The sequence below is a fragment of the Electrophorus electricus genome, chromosome 19 (assembly GCF_013358815.1).
Source record: "Electrophorus electricus isolate fEleEle1 chromosome 19, fEleEle1.pri, whole genome shotgun sequence".
NCBI classification, from domain to species: Eukaryota; Metazoa; Chordata; class Actinopteri; order Gymnotiformes; family Gymnotidae; genus Electrophorus; species Electrophorus electricus.
This window is the reverse complement of record NC_049553.1, coordinates 6598995-6616184: the sequence shown is the minus strand read 5'-3', so window position 1 is coordinate 6616184 and position 17190 is coordinate 6598995. Positions and strand designations below refer to the sequence as shown.

Here is a 17190-nt window from a genome sequence, read left to right as displayed (position 1 = left end):
GGTAAGTTCATCATGCCATATCAGTAGTCACCAAGCACATGGCAGTGACACCCGAGTCTCTCTCTCACACACACACACACACGCGCAGACACACACACACACACTGTATACACACTATGTTAAAAATGTGTTTGTCAGTTTATTTTTCTTCCTGACACAAGTCTGGTTGTCTAAAATCATAGTATGTGAAATGCACGTTAAGAGAAATGTCACAGAAAAACTAGTCATTAATCACCTGCGCTTCAATGAGTAATAATGTGATTCATCATACTGACACCTAGTAGTCTGGGTGTTTCAGAGATTCTGCACTAAATGCATTTTAAACACAGCCACCTCCATGTGGAGTACGTGCAAAATTGAGCATAAACAGGTTAATTTGAAGACTACATAATTTGACTCTTCGTCTCATGTGAGCTGCACCTTATAGAAAAAAAAGTGAAAAATAAATCACTTCATAAATAGTTTGCTACTCTTTGGCAGTAAAAATGACTAATTGCTGATTTAAATTACATACATGCAAAACAAACTCCCCAAAGAATCCCTGTGAAACATTATTCCATTTTCTGTCTGCTTAACTGTAATAAATTTTAAGTAAAAATAAAACAAACATCAGTACAGTTTTAAATGTTATATGCTTTTATTTGTCAAAAGCAGCATAATACCAGTACACATGAACAATTAAGGACATTTTATAATCACAATCAAACTTGGCTACTTCATCATTAGAAGCATCAAAGCATGTAAACCATTTATTAAATTACTATACTGGATAGGCATTCAAACATATCACAGCTTGAAGGAACTAAATTATTGTTTTAACAAGTAAAAGTACATTTAAGAAAAACATTACAAAAAAAAATAAAAATAAAATCATACTGATCAAAAAACCAAAGTGAAACCTTCACTGCAGACACAGATCTGTAATCACTTATTGGTTAGAAACCATTCATCACTCAACTCCAGATGATTTGAGACTCTGTCATATGGTTAAAAAAAGGCAAGACAAAGTAAGCTGATCTACGGCTCCCTGAAAAGCTGCCAGAATGATGCGTTCAAACTCAGCAGAGTCAATAAACAGAAGAGACTACAATATGAACATGTGAAGGACTGCAACCTGCATACAAACTTAAGGTCATGTCATTAATATCTTAATGGATGTAATGTAAGCTTTCTCTCACACTGAAACGTCACTACCATTACTTAGTACAGTACATTTGTCCAGACTGGCTCAGAAACGCACAGCCACAACTACGGCTAACACACAACCTTCTGGAGAACTGGCGTTGTTCACTGCTGGCATGAAGAAGTTAATGTGTATGGTTGCATACTGTACAATGAAGAAAAAAATAATTTTTTAAATTTAAAAACCTTCTTACTGGCTAAACAGAGGGTTTCACTGCAGAGCACATGCGCCACTGGGCAGGAAGTCCTGGACGTAACTAGCCACGGCCTTGGTGAGGTAGGTCATGGTGCCAAAGCGGCCACTGGGGGCAGTGTCGTACAGAAGCCGGCAGATTCCTGTAGAATGGTCTCTAACTAGAATGTTCTCGTCGGCATTCAGAGCTTTCTGTATAGGAGCAGGAAAAGAGAAGGGTTAGTTTATGCATGTCTGTTCTTGTATGGGATAAAAACACACACACACCTGGTCCTGGTAGAACATGTCGTTGGCGATGTGGACGATCTTCTCCACGTGGATGATGCTACCAATGCTGTGGATGTCCACATCGGCCAGCATGGTGAGCACCAGGATGGCTTCCACCAGCAGCTGCCTGTACTCAGGCTGAGGCACGCGGTTCAGCACCGTCTCCACATGCACTGCAAACTTAATCTCACCGGGCGTCATCTGCAGGGAGAGGGAGGGATGAAGTGTGGAAACAAAACTTCGCTGCCATGACTCTTATTAGTAAGTGCTCATTGTTGCATAATTTATGTTAGCTTACAAAGTTATGGACTGTACAGTAAAACAATAAAGCTTTACTTCTCATGTAAATGTGCACCACAAGATGACAGGATGAATTTTCAAATGTCGATAACAAATGCCATTCTGTTGCTGTAGTGCCTGTAACAAGGATCTCCAAGCCTCCTGCTGGAGCTTACCAATGCCTAATGCACCTAACACTTTAGGCCAAGATGACAGCAAGCCTCGTCTATGCCCCAGTTCCTCTCCACTCCCCAAAACAACCCCCCCCCCCACATACATACACACACACAGGCATCACACCTCTCTTGTAGTGGATGACGGGAGCACGTAACCTTCGATGGACAGCCCATGACACTATTAAAGAGGGAGGAAAAAAGCTGCATTTATTTGCATTATTTAGAGCATCATACTTCCTCTTTATGTTTAAGCTCATAGCAGACTGCTTAAAAATACTTGATCCCAGTCTGATCCCAATCCAGTGCTCACACTAGCCCCTTGCTTACCTTCTGCAGAATCTTCCAGACTTTCTGGTAGAAGCCCACCGGCACTCTGTTGAGGGCTCCGTCCAGCCTCCTTCGGCGCAGCCACTGGCCCTGGCGACTGTCTCGCACCACGGGCAAGCTCACCGAGCCATCAAGCGACTCGACCGAGGAGAGCTTGGGCCTCTGTCAATCACGAGAGAGGACACGGCCACGTCAGCAACATCCCAACTCTACTGGCACATATCAAAGGCTCTTTCACAGAACTCCTTTGGCGGTGCTGTTAACGTCAAAACCGTCTTCAGTTCACCAAGAAAGCCTGTACTCAAGCAAAACTATAAGACGTGTAGTAAAATAAAACGGAGGGTGATCGAGCTCTTACGTCAGAGTCGATGTGCTCACTATCGAGTGAGTGTGCTGGTGTCTATGGAGGCAGAAAACAGAAGGATCACTTTGCAAAAGTCCTTTTATTGCTGGAGGCAGCGCCATCTATTCAACATCCAGGAACAATTACACTCAAATACCACAATCATACTACATCACCAGACTACTGTGCACCTGCAGCCCCAGTGAAAGCAGTAAAAAGCATTAGTGTGCTCACTCATATTTACTTTTGTGATACAAGGACTGCCCCGTGTTAATCCGTATTGCAGATATTTGCCAACACCAGCAAATTATGTTTATTGGATCATTACAAACAATATTTGTACACAGACCTATGTAAATATGATTAATTACAGAAATCGTTTTTTGGTTTCTCATGTGTGAGCTAGTCTGAACCAGAGTGGAGCACACCTGACATATCACCTTACTCTGAGCCGACCAAGACAATCTGCTCTCCTCCAGCTGCAAACGGAGACACCACAGCACGTTTGTACTGCTCACACAGTAGAGTCATGGCTAGCTATATCAGACAGTGGCAGTGCTGTGGGTCCTAATGTACGTCCTCGTCTAGGTAACGCTGTGGGTCCTAATGTACGTCCTCGCCTACGTAACGCTGTGGGTGTCGTCCTCGCCTACGTAACGCTGTGGGTGTCGTCCTCGCCTACGTAACGCTGTGGGTGTCGTCCTCGCCTACGTAACGCTGTGGGTGTCGTCCTCGCCTACGTCATGCTGTGGGTGTCGTCCTCGCCTACGTAACGCTGTGGGTTTCTTACCAGCTTCATGTCACTCTTCAGTTTGCTGATGCCTACACGCTCGCTTTTCGTAGCACCCACATTACCCACCTCATGGATGGAGATGGCAGGGCTTACACCCGTATCCACAGCCCGTACTGCAGGTTAAAAAACAAAACCACCAAACATGCACAAGTGCTGTTAAAGATAAACGTACATTCACAAAGAATATCAAATGTTGCACTCGTCTATTAAAATGTTTGATGTAGTCCAATACAAAATTAACTGCACATACATATTCATATGCACACATCAGGTACACAGCATGTGGAATCAAGGAAAACAAGGAGGAACTGACTAACCGCTCTTCTGCACACCAAACTCTTTGCCACTAAGGATGTGATGTAGCAGATTCTTCAGCTCAGATGGACTAAGACTCATTAGACTCTCTGTGGCCTCCTCACCTAAACCAACGCACGTGCACACACACACACACACGCACGCACACACCTTATTCCTTTAAGCAAAGTTGTTTTTTTATAAGCTTAGCTTTTACTATATTTCTTTTAATATATTGTACATACATGGATAAAATGCATATTAAATGCATAGCTTTTACAGAAAATCAAAAGTGGAATATTCATTCAAAATATAGAAAATAGGCTGTTGTACCCGAACAGCTGAGCGACTGTGCCAGTTCAGTAGCCATGACCTGAATGATGAGGCCGATCCTAAGCCTAAACATTTCACCGAACAGACCCGGCTGGGTCCTGATGTTCATCGCAAGGTACACCATTATCTCCTGACACACACACACACACACAGACACACAGACACACAGACACACAGACACAAATTGCAGAACCATAACTGTAGAGCACAGGGTTTTTTGTTTTGTTTTTTTTTTATTGAAAGATATTGATCTTAACACACATCATACTGACAAAATTAAATAACATTTTTTAAAAGTTGCATGTAAGAAAAGAGATGGGGAGCAGACTGACCTGGGTCAGGATCGAAATTGTAATATTGTTCTCACTGGCCTCATCGATCATTTTAGCCAGTTGATCAGGTGGCATGGGCCTACATTGGAATGCGCATCACCACATTTCACATAAACGTCAGACACATTTGACACACATTTCTTTAATATTACAGAGATATAGACACAAAGGGGACTTCAAAACCTCATTAAAACCTAAATATAACCAGCTTTATCACTAAACCTGGGCATACGTAAAGTACTTTTGGTAGTGTATGTAACACATGCGTCATCAGTACTCACGCAGTTATAGTCTTCTCCCTGGGCTCTGGTGGTAAGCCCACTGTTAGATGCTTCTGATGAGCCAGCAAATCAGAACAAGCCTGAAAACACACACAACCACATATCAAAAATAGAAGAAAAAGACAAAGCGTTGAAAAAGAAAAAAGAAAGATAGAAAGAGAAGAAAGACAGATACCTTATTGATCCCTGTGGGAAACTGTTTTGTTACAGCAGCATACAAGCCACATCAAGTACAGATGAGACTACACACACAGGTCCCACACAATACGAGATTATGTAAGTAAATGGTAGGCTGAATAATGGTTATTACACTAAATATTGTTGTCCACGGCAGAATAAAGTGACAGTCAAAATATAGTGCTGAAATTGCTAGTAGTATCCAGTAGGTAAAACAAATTTTTAAAAAAATTTAAAGTGCAAGTAAGGAATGTTGAAGTGCGTCATGTCACTACATATTGTTCTGAAAATCTTTTTAGAATCCTCTCGGATAAAGGATATACGAGTTAAACCACAGCTGAGCTCGATATGAGCACTGATCAAACTGAAACTGGTTTCATCCATGTTTTCCTTGACTCCCTCCAGTCAGTCTCAAACAATCCAGCATTACTACATTATTATACGGTAACGCTCGAACATGGCAAGCACAAAGCCTCGAGTCTAGACGGCACCTAGGGTGCGACTCGCTCACCCAGTCCAGCTCCTCCACTTTCTTGCGGAGCATGCCCGAGATCATGCGGACGAGGCCCCAGCAGCGCAGGTCTCCGGCCTTCTCGTAGAGCTCCAGCAGCAGCCTGCGCACGGTGCTGCCTTGGCCACGCACCCCAGTGTCCCACTCCATTCCCCTGAGGACGTAGACCCGCAAAACGCAGACGCGGCTTTAAGCATCATTTCGGCCTCTTAATTAAAACTGCGTTTGAGTGATAGGACACCGAGCTGTGCACGAGCAAGGAAAGAAGCGCAAGGCTGACTTGTCTTTAAAGAGGATGTAGAGGATGTCAGCCTGGTCCTGGAGACTCTGCGTATCTTTGAGGAGCTGAGCCAGGGCCGTGTGGTCTATAGCTCCATCAGGACCATGGGGCAGGCTACTGTCTGATGACAAAGCCACCTCAGGAGGCTGTAGAGGAAAAACAGTTAGCAGAAACCTTTTTTGCCTTTCTAATTTTGTGTTAGCATTTGTGTGTGTGTGTGTGTGTGTGTGTGTGTGTGTGTGTGTGTGTACCTGGTTCATTTCTGTTACAGAAGAATCTTTTAGATTGAGAGAAGGTTGAGGGGATCGGAAGAGCTTAGTAGGTAGATACATGTGCACATCTAAAACGATGAAACAAAAACGAGGCAGTGAGAATCACTGGCCTTATGCCACTACACACCTTACAAATGAACAAGGAGATTTAAAAATCCTTAAACGGTGTCACTTGTGATCAGTTATGGCAAGATTACTTAAGTCAGACCAGAACTAAACGTAGTAAGAGCTCTACCCACTGTGGATGTGAAGTTGTTTGGCCTTATTCACTAGAGACACCATCTCCCTGGTCTTAGTAGCTGCAGCCTTGAAACGGCAGAGTCCGGAGGCCCCGCCCACTGCTCTCACCCCCTGCTGTGGCACCGTTGTAGCCAAGAGCTGATCCAAATACTGAGCTAGGTCATCATTATCTGAGCGTGAGCAAGCGAGCGAGGAAGATTTTACCACCAAAACCTATGCATAATTCCATCCTCTGAAACATGATAATAGGAAAGAATGTTTTTGGGTTTTTGTTTTTTTGTTTGTTTTGGGGTTTGCATGAAAAATACCCCATTGCTCTATTAGAATCCACGACTGTCAACTTGTCTTGCAATGATGGTAAAGTTATTAAACAGTAACAGATAAGAAAAGAAAAGCATGCCATTAGAATTGTTACATCTTTTAGTAAATTTAAATTAAACTGACTAGGCATTGTTTTAGCATATAAAACAGCATTCAAACCTAAAACAATGGATGGGCTCTACAGGAAAGCATGAAAATTATTTTAAAAAACAATCCCCAAATTTGAGATGGATCACTAACGCCTTTTGGTTATGAAATATTTGAAGTGTGTGTGTGTGTGTGTGCGCTTCTTCCCATTTACCATCGCCAACGTGGAGATCAGGCAGACTCCCTTGGCTAAAGGAGCCACCTTTATTTGCGTCACCCTCATCCCGGCCCACACTGCTGAAGCGCGGCCTACCGCCATCCAGGAAGCTCAGACGAGCAAAGCATGAAGTGGTCAGGAACTCCGACAGCTTTCCAGTCTGTATCCTAAAAAAGGAAGCAAGTGAAACATTTCAATGCCTGTGTGGAGAGAGAGGAAGTTAACAGAAGGTTTCACCGGGTCAGCCTGACCTTGCTCCTCCATAGTAGCCATCCTGGAGCTTCTTGATAGTGGCCAGCACTGCGGGGTCCAGGTCTGTGTGGTCTTCAGCTGATGGGAATGAAGAATGAAGTTACAAAGACAGAATACAGTATAACGCAGCAAGGGACTCTTTAGGTAGGACCTCTACACTATAATCAGTTCAATACTCCTAATTTCAGCAGAACTTGGCTACACCATCCTGCGTGATTCACTAACTACCAAGTTAACCAATTCCTCTTGAACTGAATTACAAGTACTCAGGCGAGTGAAGGTTGAGTGAAAAGGTTGCCAATCCAAGCATTAAAAAATGTTGGTTCCCCTCACCCCCACTCCTGTCTCGTCAGCTCCACTTACTGAGCATGGTCTGGGAGACGGGGAAGGTGACAATCGGACGGCCAGTCATCCTCCAGCGAGAGGCCAGGTAGGACAAGTCAGTGCGCAGCATCTCCACAATCATCCTGTTATCCAGGGCCAGGTAGAACTGCTGGTGATCAATGAACTGTCAAGAGAGCAGGACAAACACAGCTAAGCGACACCAGAAAGAAGGAAGCATTATGCGAAGGATTTTGACAGCCAACATTATTATTTTTTAAATTTTAAAAAGAAGGAATTTAGTGCATATTTGATGTCATATGATCTAAGCCTTCACAAACACCATCTGGATCGTTACCTGAGGTGTAAAGGAGAAGATAGTGTTGCGGATCACGTAGAGCTTCGAGGTTCCCAACACGCCAATCCGGCGGTATGGCCTACCCGTCAGCCCCAGCCTCTCATTACGCCCTTTAGGAAATGCAAATTGTACTTCCTGCATAAGTCATAATCACAGTGCCACAATGAATTAATTTGAATAACTTATATTAGTCTGATGCATGAACAAATTTGATGTATTTAAGGTATTTATTTATTTAGTTTGGCTCCATACCTAGCCTGGCATAGATGTGGCTCAGAACCCGAGAGGGCTGTACTCTGATAGGATGGATGTCTGCCACTGTTTCCACCTCGATCCCATTCTTCAACAGCAGCTCCTTAATCTCATCAGTCTCTGCCAGAATGGATACTGCCCAACATCCCACGAATTAGAATATCACAAACGTGCAGAAAAACAAACAGATGCTTATTTGAAAAAAAAAAAAAAGCTCAACTTAACAGTCATAATGGAACTTAGCATACCTTGGACAACCACGTCAGGTTTGGGGATGGTAGAGAACCTGCGATTGAGTGGGTCTATTTCTCCAGGAGCCAAGAAGCCCTGAATGCAGATCAGAAAATTATCTAAAATTTGATTTCCAATCATATCATTTAACCCCAGAACACAAATACATCCACAGATCATCAGTCAAGTGACTTCCAACCTCTGCCAGCAGGTTTCCCAGAATGTAGAGGGACTGTCCCCACTTCAGGGGGCATTTGCCCATAGGAACCCTTTCCACAGAATGAGGGTTCACATACTCCTCATCCACCTGGGGGAATATGCACAACATTCATGACCGTGACAATCTCCGTTTGATTCCTCAAGCTCATAAATGTTATCAGATTCACAGGGACACGATGGAGTGGAAGCTTCTTACGCGATCAAGCGGCACACTGTAGAGCTCTGGCAGCAGGCGTATCCCATCTTTCTGTTTGATCAGTATACTATCCAGTGCCTCTCTGTACTCTTGCACCTGGGGAGATGTGCCAACCAGAGCTCCATCAAGGCAGATTCTCCTTTTTCCAATCAGTGAACCTTGCTACATAGCCTTTTCATTGTTTGTTGTTCTCTTAACACTGTCTGATGGTCTTTACCTGCTCTGGGTTGTTTATGAAGATGCCATCCAAAATGAAGTAGGTCCAGAACAATGGCCATTCACATTCAATGTTCTCAAACAGTTTAAGCTCAGCAGACTCATAATACAGCCTGTTTGGGTCCTGTGGAGAGGACAGTCAGAAGATATGGGGTGCAGAGGTACAAAGAAGACAGTGACACAAGAAAGCTATGCTACATGGATAATACAACCTCATCTAAATTTCTGATATTTCAACACCCATTATTACCTAAATAGATTAGATATGAGAAATCAGATAATGAACTATTACTTGCATTTACACTGAGTCCATGCATAAATAATTCCTACCTCTTTAGGTGTTTTATGACCATCTCTAAGAAACCGACAACAACCATAGCGGCCCTACATAAAACAGAAGCAAGGGCAGCATTTCAAAGTGAGAGAGAAATTTTACATCTGCACTACATATAACGGTGCATTCAACGGCAGTTCCTACCTGTAGCTTGGAAATAATTTCTTCCTTGGTAATGTTGACTAGATCAAGGTCCTCCACAGCAAAGGCTGGATAGGAGATTATGGCGAGAACGCCAGCATCAATCTCTTTCGATGTGGAAGCTCTGGGCAGCATGGAGTTAAGAATGGACTGGAGGAAAATACAGCCACTATTGGTCACACCAAAAGCATAATTCAGGGGTTTTGACCTCAAGACCTGATGGGCTACAGCACTGCACCATTTACTGCTTCCCAACTCATGATTAATAAAATCTAATTAACTGGAATGTGTTGGTGGGAGCTGAAAAGACAATTAAAGTGTTCAGTGCTGTGGTCTTTCAGGGTTGTTTTAAAACTGCTATTACAAATCAAACTATAGAAAACTTAGAGCTATGTAATTGATGCTCTGTCTTAAAGTTTAATCATATCTGTGGGTAAAATAGAACAAACAATAAAGAATAAAACTATAATACATGCAATTAAAGTACAAATATGTTCATCAAAAATAAAGGTGTATACTACACAAACACCTAAAAAACCTGTCTCCCTCTCTCTTTACAAGTAAACGGAAGGTCTGCATTTCTTTATGACCTTTTCAGACCCGTTCATGTGTGTACCTGACAGTGTTGGATGTCGTCGGGCAGAGCGTGAACCACTGAGCTTGGCCCTCCTTTAGCCCCAAACAGATTGAGTTCATCCAGGGCCTCTAGTGCTGCCTACAACCACAAAAGGCCCATTCAGACACTTTGCTTATCAACTGAAACCCCATGTTTGAACAAAGACAAAGCTACAATTCACTTGATGCATCTGAGAGTGCTGTACACTGACTTGAATACAGGGCTTTTTCAACGTAAAGTGCCAGGGTGGTATTTCACTCTATTAGAATGCAAACACAGTGACTCTCTTACACAAAATGGGTATAGTACTCTCAGTACATATGGTAAGTGAAGATGAACAGTTTACTGCAGCTGGCTGGATTTTAGAAGCAGAAGGGTTAAAGGATTCCAGCAATGAGAGTAAGGGAGTCGTGTTGAGGTTATGTTAGGTCAGACACACCAGCAACAGCGTCACAAGGGTGCAATGCATGAACTTTTCTGCCTCACCAATAGCTGCATTCTCAGCTGCTCATGGGCAGAAATGGAAAACACTGTGTGCAGATTTATAGGCGAGTCCAAGAGTGTACATGAGACAGAGAGACTGAATGACGGACAAGAAAAATACTGTCTGACATCATGCAGATCTGTGCAGATAAAGTCAATAAGACCATAAGGAACTCTGCAGGTCATCACACTGAAAGGGACATTGATCCACATGACCAGGATCTACAGCAAGGCTATAGCAACATCATTTGGGCTGGAAAAGTATGGTTGTCTGGTATTAAAATGAGTTAAAGTGATCAGGATGGAGGCAATTAAACTTCTACAAGGCTGTATAACAGACCTGGGAGACAACTACACATATCTGGGGATTTTCCAATCACACGGGAACCATGAGACAGAGAAGGACAGCAACGTCCAAGCACCAAGGGATCAAACACGTATGCCCTGACAGTCATCAGATACCCAGCGGGCACAATAAGTAGGCCAAAAGAAGAGCTGTAAGATGCCAACATAAAACTCCTCACAACGCACAGTGCACTCCACCAAACATCCGGCCAAGATGAGCTGATGAGGGTGTGCCTCAGACAGATACGGGAAATGGTTAGCACAAGATCAAGCACCAAGTCAATTAAAGCAGAGGTGTATCACACCAGACAAGACCTAAAATGGCAGACTGTGCAAAGGAGCCTCTGAGAACATTCAGAAGCTAGTAACAGGATGCAAAGGATCATGAGTGCCCATGGCTCACTGATGTCCATGAAGATCAAAAGCAAGCCTATCTGGTTTCATCCCACAGAAGAGCCACTGTACCACAGATTTGCTAAAAAGCATTAATGCTATAATCAGAAAGGTGTCAGAACACACATTGCATCAAAGCTTGCTGCTTTTGGAGCTGCATAGCTGCAGACCCATCAGAGTGCCCATGCAGACCGTTGTCCACCTACAAAAAACATGTGCAATGGGCATCAAAACTGGACCATGGAGCAGTGGAAGAAGGTGGACTGGTCTGATTAATCACGTTTTGGTCTATATCATGTGGACATCTGAGTGCATGTGCACCAGGATGGCACCAGAATGCATTATGGGAAGAAAGCATGCCAGCGGAGGCAATGTGACAGACTGGGCAATGTTTTGCTGGGAAACATTGGGTTTAATGTGGATATTACTTTGACACATACCACCTACCTACACATTGTTCCAGACCAAGTACACCTCTTCCTAGCAACAGTATTCCCCAATTGCAGTGGCAGAGCAATGCCACACGGCAAAAAATTGTTCAGGAATATTTTGAGGAACAGTTCATGTTGTCTTGGCCTCTAAAGTCACCTGATCGGAAGCTGTTCAAGCATTCAAACATCTAGGACCCACCTCGCAACTTACAGGAGTTAAAGGATCAGTGGGCCACTGGTTATTGAAAGAGAGAGCGATCGCGAGAGAACATGCCGGGGGTAGACACAGTGAGGATACATAAAGTAAATTAGTTCAAAATTAAATATTTGTGTTCACTGTCAAAGTTTTTGTATGCTAAACTTCAAATATTGCGCAAAAATAAATACGCAAATACATTTATTTTAGTTCAATGTTGTTTTAATTATTGGAGATTTGTGTGTGTATGCGAAAGTTCTCAGCCCCTAGAAAGTTTTCAGCATTTTGCCATGTTTGACACATCTTAAAAAGGATTCAACTTATTATTTTCTCATCAATCCACACACAAAACACAATAATAAAGCAAAATGGGTTTGAAATGTTTTATCAATTTATTAAAAATAAAAGATTGAAATATCACATTTAGGTAAATATCACCCAAACTAATCCAGTTTTAACTATCTGAACAAACTCACCTTGGCCATGCCGACAGAGCTGGCATTGAGCTCAGGAATTCCCTGATTGGTCTTGTCTCCTCGCTCCCACATTCCATAATCCTGAGAAACAGAAAAGGATCATCAGAGTAAACCCAACACAACGAGAATGCAGATCTACACATAGGGGTCACACGCCTATAGTTAGAGAGACTTACGGCCACTTTGTAGGCACCTTCAATGTAAAACATCAGATTCTGGACCACGTCCACTTCATCCTGAGTATATACAATGTGCAGCCCTGAGGGTCCCAAATCACACCAACAAATCAACCCCCCTGTTAGTCTGGGTCTGATTCATCAAGGGTTTTAGCACATGATAATATCCATTAGTTAAAATGTGTGAATGATACAAACACTAATAAAAAGGTAGGTGATTCCAATTAACATCAGGATATTCATTAATTAATCTGATGTTAGTCTTATTAGCTCTTCTGTGTGGTCTTCAATTATCCAATCAATTCAACCAAAACACCTTCAAATAATCACTACAGTGTGTGCTTTACAGGATCTAAGAACATAGATACATTTTTAGAAATATATTATATACATTTTAAAGTTTCCTCTAATGTATTAAAGAATTTCCAACTACAAGGTTAACCGACCCATATTATTTTTGTGCAGCAGAGGGTTCACCAAAGCCTAAGAACTCTTAACATGAGAGCCTCTGCGGACAACTTGAGAGTCTGCAACAGAGGAAATATAATGGCATGATGCATCTTAGATAAGGTGCGCTGCCTGACTCCGCCCAGCCCACCTGAGGCAGTCATCTGGGCCAGGAAGAGCAGAAACAGGGAGGTGGCGTCCATCTGCAGGTGGCCCCACTCGGCATCGCCTACCACTGTGGCACACGTCTGGGTATTGTACTTGGCATGGAGGCAGTCCATGGTGCTTTTGCTGTACTTGAACTTCTCCACTTTAGCCAGCTGAGGAGTGAATCATGACAGAGCCAAGCAGGCCCTTTAGATAACAGGCATAAAGCGGTTCGTAACAAGCGGCACACTCACCGCACAGCGGGACGGAGTGACTAGAATGCACTGAGGCGAAATAGAACAGCATGTCTCTGTGAGAACATGCTGAGGGAGGCGATGTCGTCTCTGCGAGCTTGGTGTTCGGTATCGGGTAATTGGTCGATAAGTCTCATGTTTCCGCACTGATTAGGTAGCGTGGTAGGAAATGGAAGGTGCAGCGATACCTGTCGCATTATACACTGGAGCAGTCCTCTCATAAGCTTCACCACACTCTACAGAGAAAGAGAGAGGAAAAAAAGAACCGTGTAATGGGGAGAAATAAAAGGAACAAATAAAATCAGACTAAATGCAGGCACCCATCTGTGTACACAATTATCTCTGACCTTTTCATCTCCACTTTAAAAGCGTAACACGAGACTGCAGAGACCGGGTCAGCCGCCACTACGCTGCAGCAGTTTACGTTCAAATAAACACACAGCCAGAAGCCTCTAAATATAACTGCACTGCAGAACATACAATACATACACTCCGACACACTCAAGACGGCCCGTACAGATAACACTTAGATGTTTAGATTGTCAGTTTTTAGTGCAGCTAGAGCAATGCTTAAGCATAATTTTATTAAATGTTTTAAAAAAATAATTTTTTTTAAAAAGTCATAAAATATAATACAAAAGAAGATCTGACTTCTAATCTAAAACCATGTTGTTGTTTTTTTTAAATCATTAAAGCGGGATGGAGATGTCAAAAGCCTACTACTCTCAAGAGACTCTGTTGATCAATTAACAGTAGAACGCACTTTCTTTTAAGAGGCATATCAGTTCTATACTGATGTAAGACCACTTCTGTGATTTCTCCTAAAAGGCTTAAAATCCAATTGTGCACAAGAGAAACTGGTTCACGGTCTGTATATTACATCCTTTTCCGTCCCCTGTGACTCAGTCTCTGTTCCATGTTACATGGGCCAACCTGCTCCAGCTCATAGGCTTTTGCCTTGTCCTCGTCACGGTCAGCATTCTTCCTGTAGGCCAGGCTCAGAGCCCACACCGAGATGATGCTGTAGACATTATCCCTGACCCAGGCGTCCGGTTGCTCCTCACTTGCAGGGAGAAGTCCCGTCACAGGGTCCTACAAAATCACCCATAACAATGAACATGGCCGCTGACTTTTAGTTTAAATGCAAAAGCAAAATAATCCTTTTGAACATGAGTCACACTATGTCAAACTAAACAGTCATTAAATTCAGCATAACGCAACAAAGCTATATATGCAACTAAAGTATAAAACGTTTTCATTTTGAGGTGAAAAAAGGTGTTTAAAATGCCAGCTCATATTACTGCAATACAGGCATAGCCTATACTTCTCAAATAGAGCCTTAATCTGAATGCTTATTTTCTAGAAATGTAATTAATATAGGCTACAGTGTCACATTCTCTGCAAGCGTCAGTTCTTAGAAAACTGACATTAGATAGCCCCTATAAAATTGAACCAACAGCCACTGAAGAGCAGTTTGTGGCCACTGGTACCAAGCCAGCCAGTTGTTACTTGGTGATACCGGAAACCAAAAGCAGTTATCATTGTGCATATAACCAAGATTTGAATATGATTAGACGCTTAACTATAGACCTACGGATAAACTAACCGTATATGGACAGACGAATGACATCCAACAAAGACACCTGGCGTGCCTATTCTACAAATATCGAAAACACCACCAAACTCAATTTTCAGATGGTCGAGCACACGAACTAGCTAGGTTAAGCAACCAAATATAACTTGGCACCCCAACACGCAGCCTACTTACTTGGTGGCTAAGGATAGTTTGTTGAACTATTCGTGCATAGTTGTCAAGTTTGACTCCAGAATTGCTCCGGCTCCTCATTTTCTCTGTTCAAGTCGATGTTCTTTGCAAGCTTATACTTCCGTCGACATCGTTTTTTAAAGTTTTCAAATATGCTTTGAAGTTCAAATTATTCCCACAAAAAACAAGGGTTATAACCCGGACTCTCTAAAAAGTGAAGCGGTTCTACGAGACCATCAACTAAGTTCGCTAGGGCTTCGTCTCCAAACTGTGCCTGCGAGCATAAACAAACACGACAAGTCTGGTAAACTCTGGAAGACCCAAACGAACACTAAAAATATACTGCCGAGTGTCTCTTAATAAAATGTCCGGACGAGACCAAACGACTAAATAATTCGCTTTCTAAGCAAACTTGCAGTACCGAGTTCTCGAACGCACACCTCCAAGCCGCGCGAGGGATCTGCGCCACTCGAGGAGAGACGTTGGTCCCGGAGAAGCACGTGCTCGCGGACGAGAAGCGAGCAGGTTTAGAGGGAGCGCGCGCCGTGCAGAAGATTGTTTGGTTTTCCGCTGCGTGACTGAGCTTCTAAGATTTAGCTCGCTTTGTGTTGACCTCGACTCTAAGAAAGACTGGAAGCACAACCAGCGAGAGAGATTCACGCCAAAGCGACTGAGCCAGCCCTTTGACTCTAACGGAACTCTCCCGTGTCAATGTTGCACTATTCAGTGGTTTCACGGTTTCTCCCTTGTACTTTCCACCAAGTGGCGACATAGACAATCGAATCTATATAGGCGCTGAACCTGGCCTATGTTCAGTACGATTCACTGAATAAACAGAGTTAACCTATAACATTTAACTTCCGAATACGGTTTATCTTTGGTTCTATACAACCTCCACTAAAATTAGGTCAACTCAGATCTATTTCTTACCTGTTTAAATAAAAAATACCACAATACAGTTTCAAGTTTGTAAAAAGGGCCAGAAGATATTCATTCTTAATCAGATTTTTTGGGTCCTTGAAAGCAAAGAAAACGACTGCAGTTGTTTTTGATACAGAGATGAAATAATCCTACATTATACAGGACATAAAATGTACACGTGAGCTAAAACAACTGAAAGGTCATCCCAAAGGAACATTTATGTTTAGTGTGACCCTGAAATTTTAATAAAGCAATTATTTCCCTTTGACATAACCACAGAACATTTACCGTTGAAAGGACCTGCAAATTCCATGACACCTTGGAAAGTCATGATTGAAAGTTATTTACCAACTGAATAATGCTGCAAAAGCCATGTGTGTGTCTTGTTCAGCCGGTTACAGTGGGGGAAAAATTAGACAGACAAGTGATTAATGGTATTATATTGCATGGTATATTTATGTTTTATTGCATGTTCATGGTCACCGAGACTAGGCTATGCTGTTCCTTTTGGCACGCAGGGTTAGGGAGAACCAAAGAATCAGCTTGCAACAGAGACAGAGAGAAACTGAGTAGAAAAACATCCAGTGAAAGCATGCAATCCCAAAGTGCATTTCAGAATGTCTGGTGGGGTTTAATATGTTTGCTTCTGGGACTGAATCTATGATTTATTGGTCCCTGATTACTTATTCCTCTTCTATGTTGCACGTGTTTGGCTGCACCTCAGATATTGCAGATGAATGTGAAAAAGAGCAGTAAGTAGGACTGCTGTTTCTAGAACAGTGATGGAAATTATTATTTTATGGTAGACTCTTATGGATAGTAGGGAACCTGGTCTGGAATCATCACTACTTCTGCTCTGAGAATTTTTATGAACACTTCCTGAGAATCCACAGCTTGGAAGAATGTTCAGTAGATATTGACTTTACATGTGTGTAATAATGACCATATGGTCTGCCCTATGACCCGGCCAATCTTACACATGTTTGAATATCAAGAATGTTCAGCTGTGGGGAAATCTGGGATTATCATTGTTTATCATTGTTGAGCAAGCCATCAGAAAAGTGCTACACTTAAAAAATCCAACTTGCTGTAATTTCTCATTATGGCTAATTTTT

At 42.6% G+C, this 17190-nt stretch overlaps 1 protein-coding gene across 4 annotated transcripts; it reads right to left on the bottom strand.

The window, feature by feature from the left end:
* Positions 1 to 613: 613 nt before the first annotated feature.
* phka1a (phosphorylase kinase, alpha 1a (muscle)) lies at positions 614 to 15831 on the bottom strand. Of its 4 annotated transcripts, XM_027014011.2 has the most exons (32): positions 15158 to 15831; positions 14323 to 14481; positions 13578 to 13625; positions 13140 to 13308; positions 12542 to 12624; positions 12366 to 12446; positions 10042 to 10140; positions 9429 to 9575; positions 9281 to 9334; positions 8952 to 9074; positions 8735 to 8830; positions 8519 to 8626; positions 8337 to 8415; positions 8089 to 8223; positions 7837 to 7946; positions 7521 to 7665; positions 7157 to 7235; positions 6903 to 7072; positions 6280 to 6450; positions 6020 to 6108; positions 5769 to 5914; positions 5489 to 5642; positions 4801 to 4880; positions 4520 to 4598; positions 4188 to 4317; positions 3878 to 3979; positions 3558 to 3673; positions 2783 to 2824; positions 2425 to 2586; positions 2222 to 2275; positions 1643 to 1843; positions 614 to 1567 (listed from the first exon to the last, which is right to left on the bottom strand). In XM_027014011.2, exons 1-32 carry the CDS (start codon positions 15233 to 15235, stop codon positions 1394 to 1396), a joined length of 3663 nt encoding a protein of 1220 aa, XP_026869812.2. In that variant the 5' UTR covers positions 15236 to 15831; the 3' UTR covers positions 614 to 1393. The 4 variants fall into 4 exon arrangements, 3 of the variants coding, with proteins under 3 accessions (XP_026869812.2, XP_026869813.2, XP_035375976.1); XM_027014012.2 differs by lacking the exon at positions 2783 to 2824; XR_004775318.1 differs by lacking the exons at positions 614 to 1567; positions 1643 to 1843; positions 2222 to 2275; positions 2425 to 2586; positions 2783 to 2824 and adding an exon at positions 2849 to 3387 and having other exon boundaries at positions 3446 to 3673.
* Positions 15832 to 17190: the final 1359 nt, after the last annotated feature.

Excerpts from the sequence above, each read along its gene's own strand:
- phka1a (XM_027014011.2), bottom strand. The coding sequence starts at position 15,235 with ATGAGGAGCCGGAGCAATTCTGGAGTCAAACTTGACAACTATGCACGA. Across the intron at positions 9,335-9,428 it reads AAATTATTTCCAAGCTACAG|GGCCGCTATGGTTGTTGTCG; the intron begins GTAGGAACTGCC and ends TGTTTTATGTAG. Across the intron at positions 3,674-3,877 it reads GTTTGGTGTGCAGAAGAGCG|TACGGGCTGTGGATACGGGT; the intron begins GTTAGTCAGTTC and ends TTTAACCTGCAG.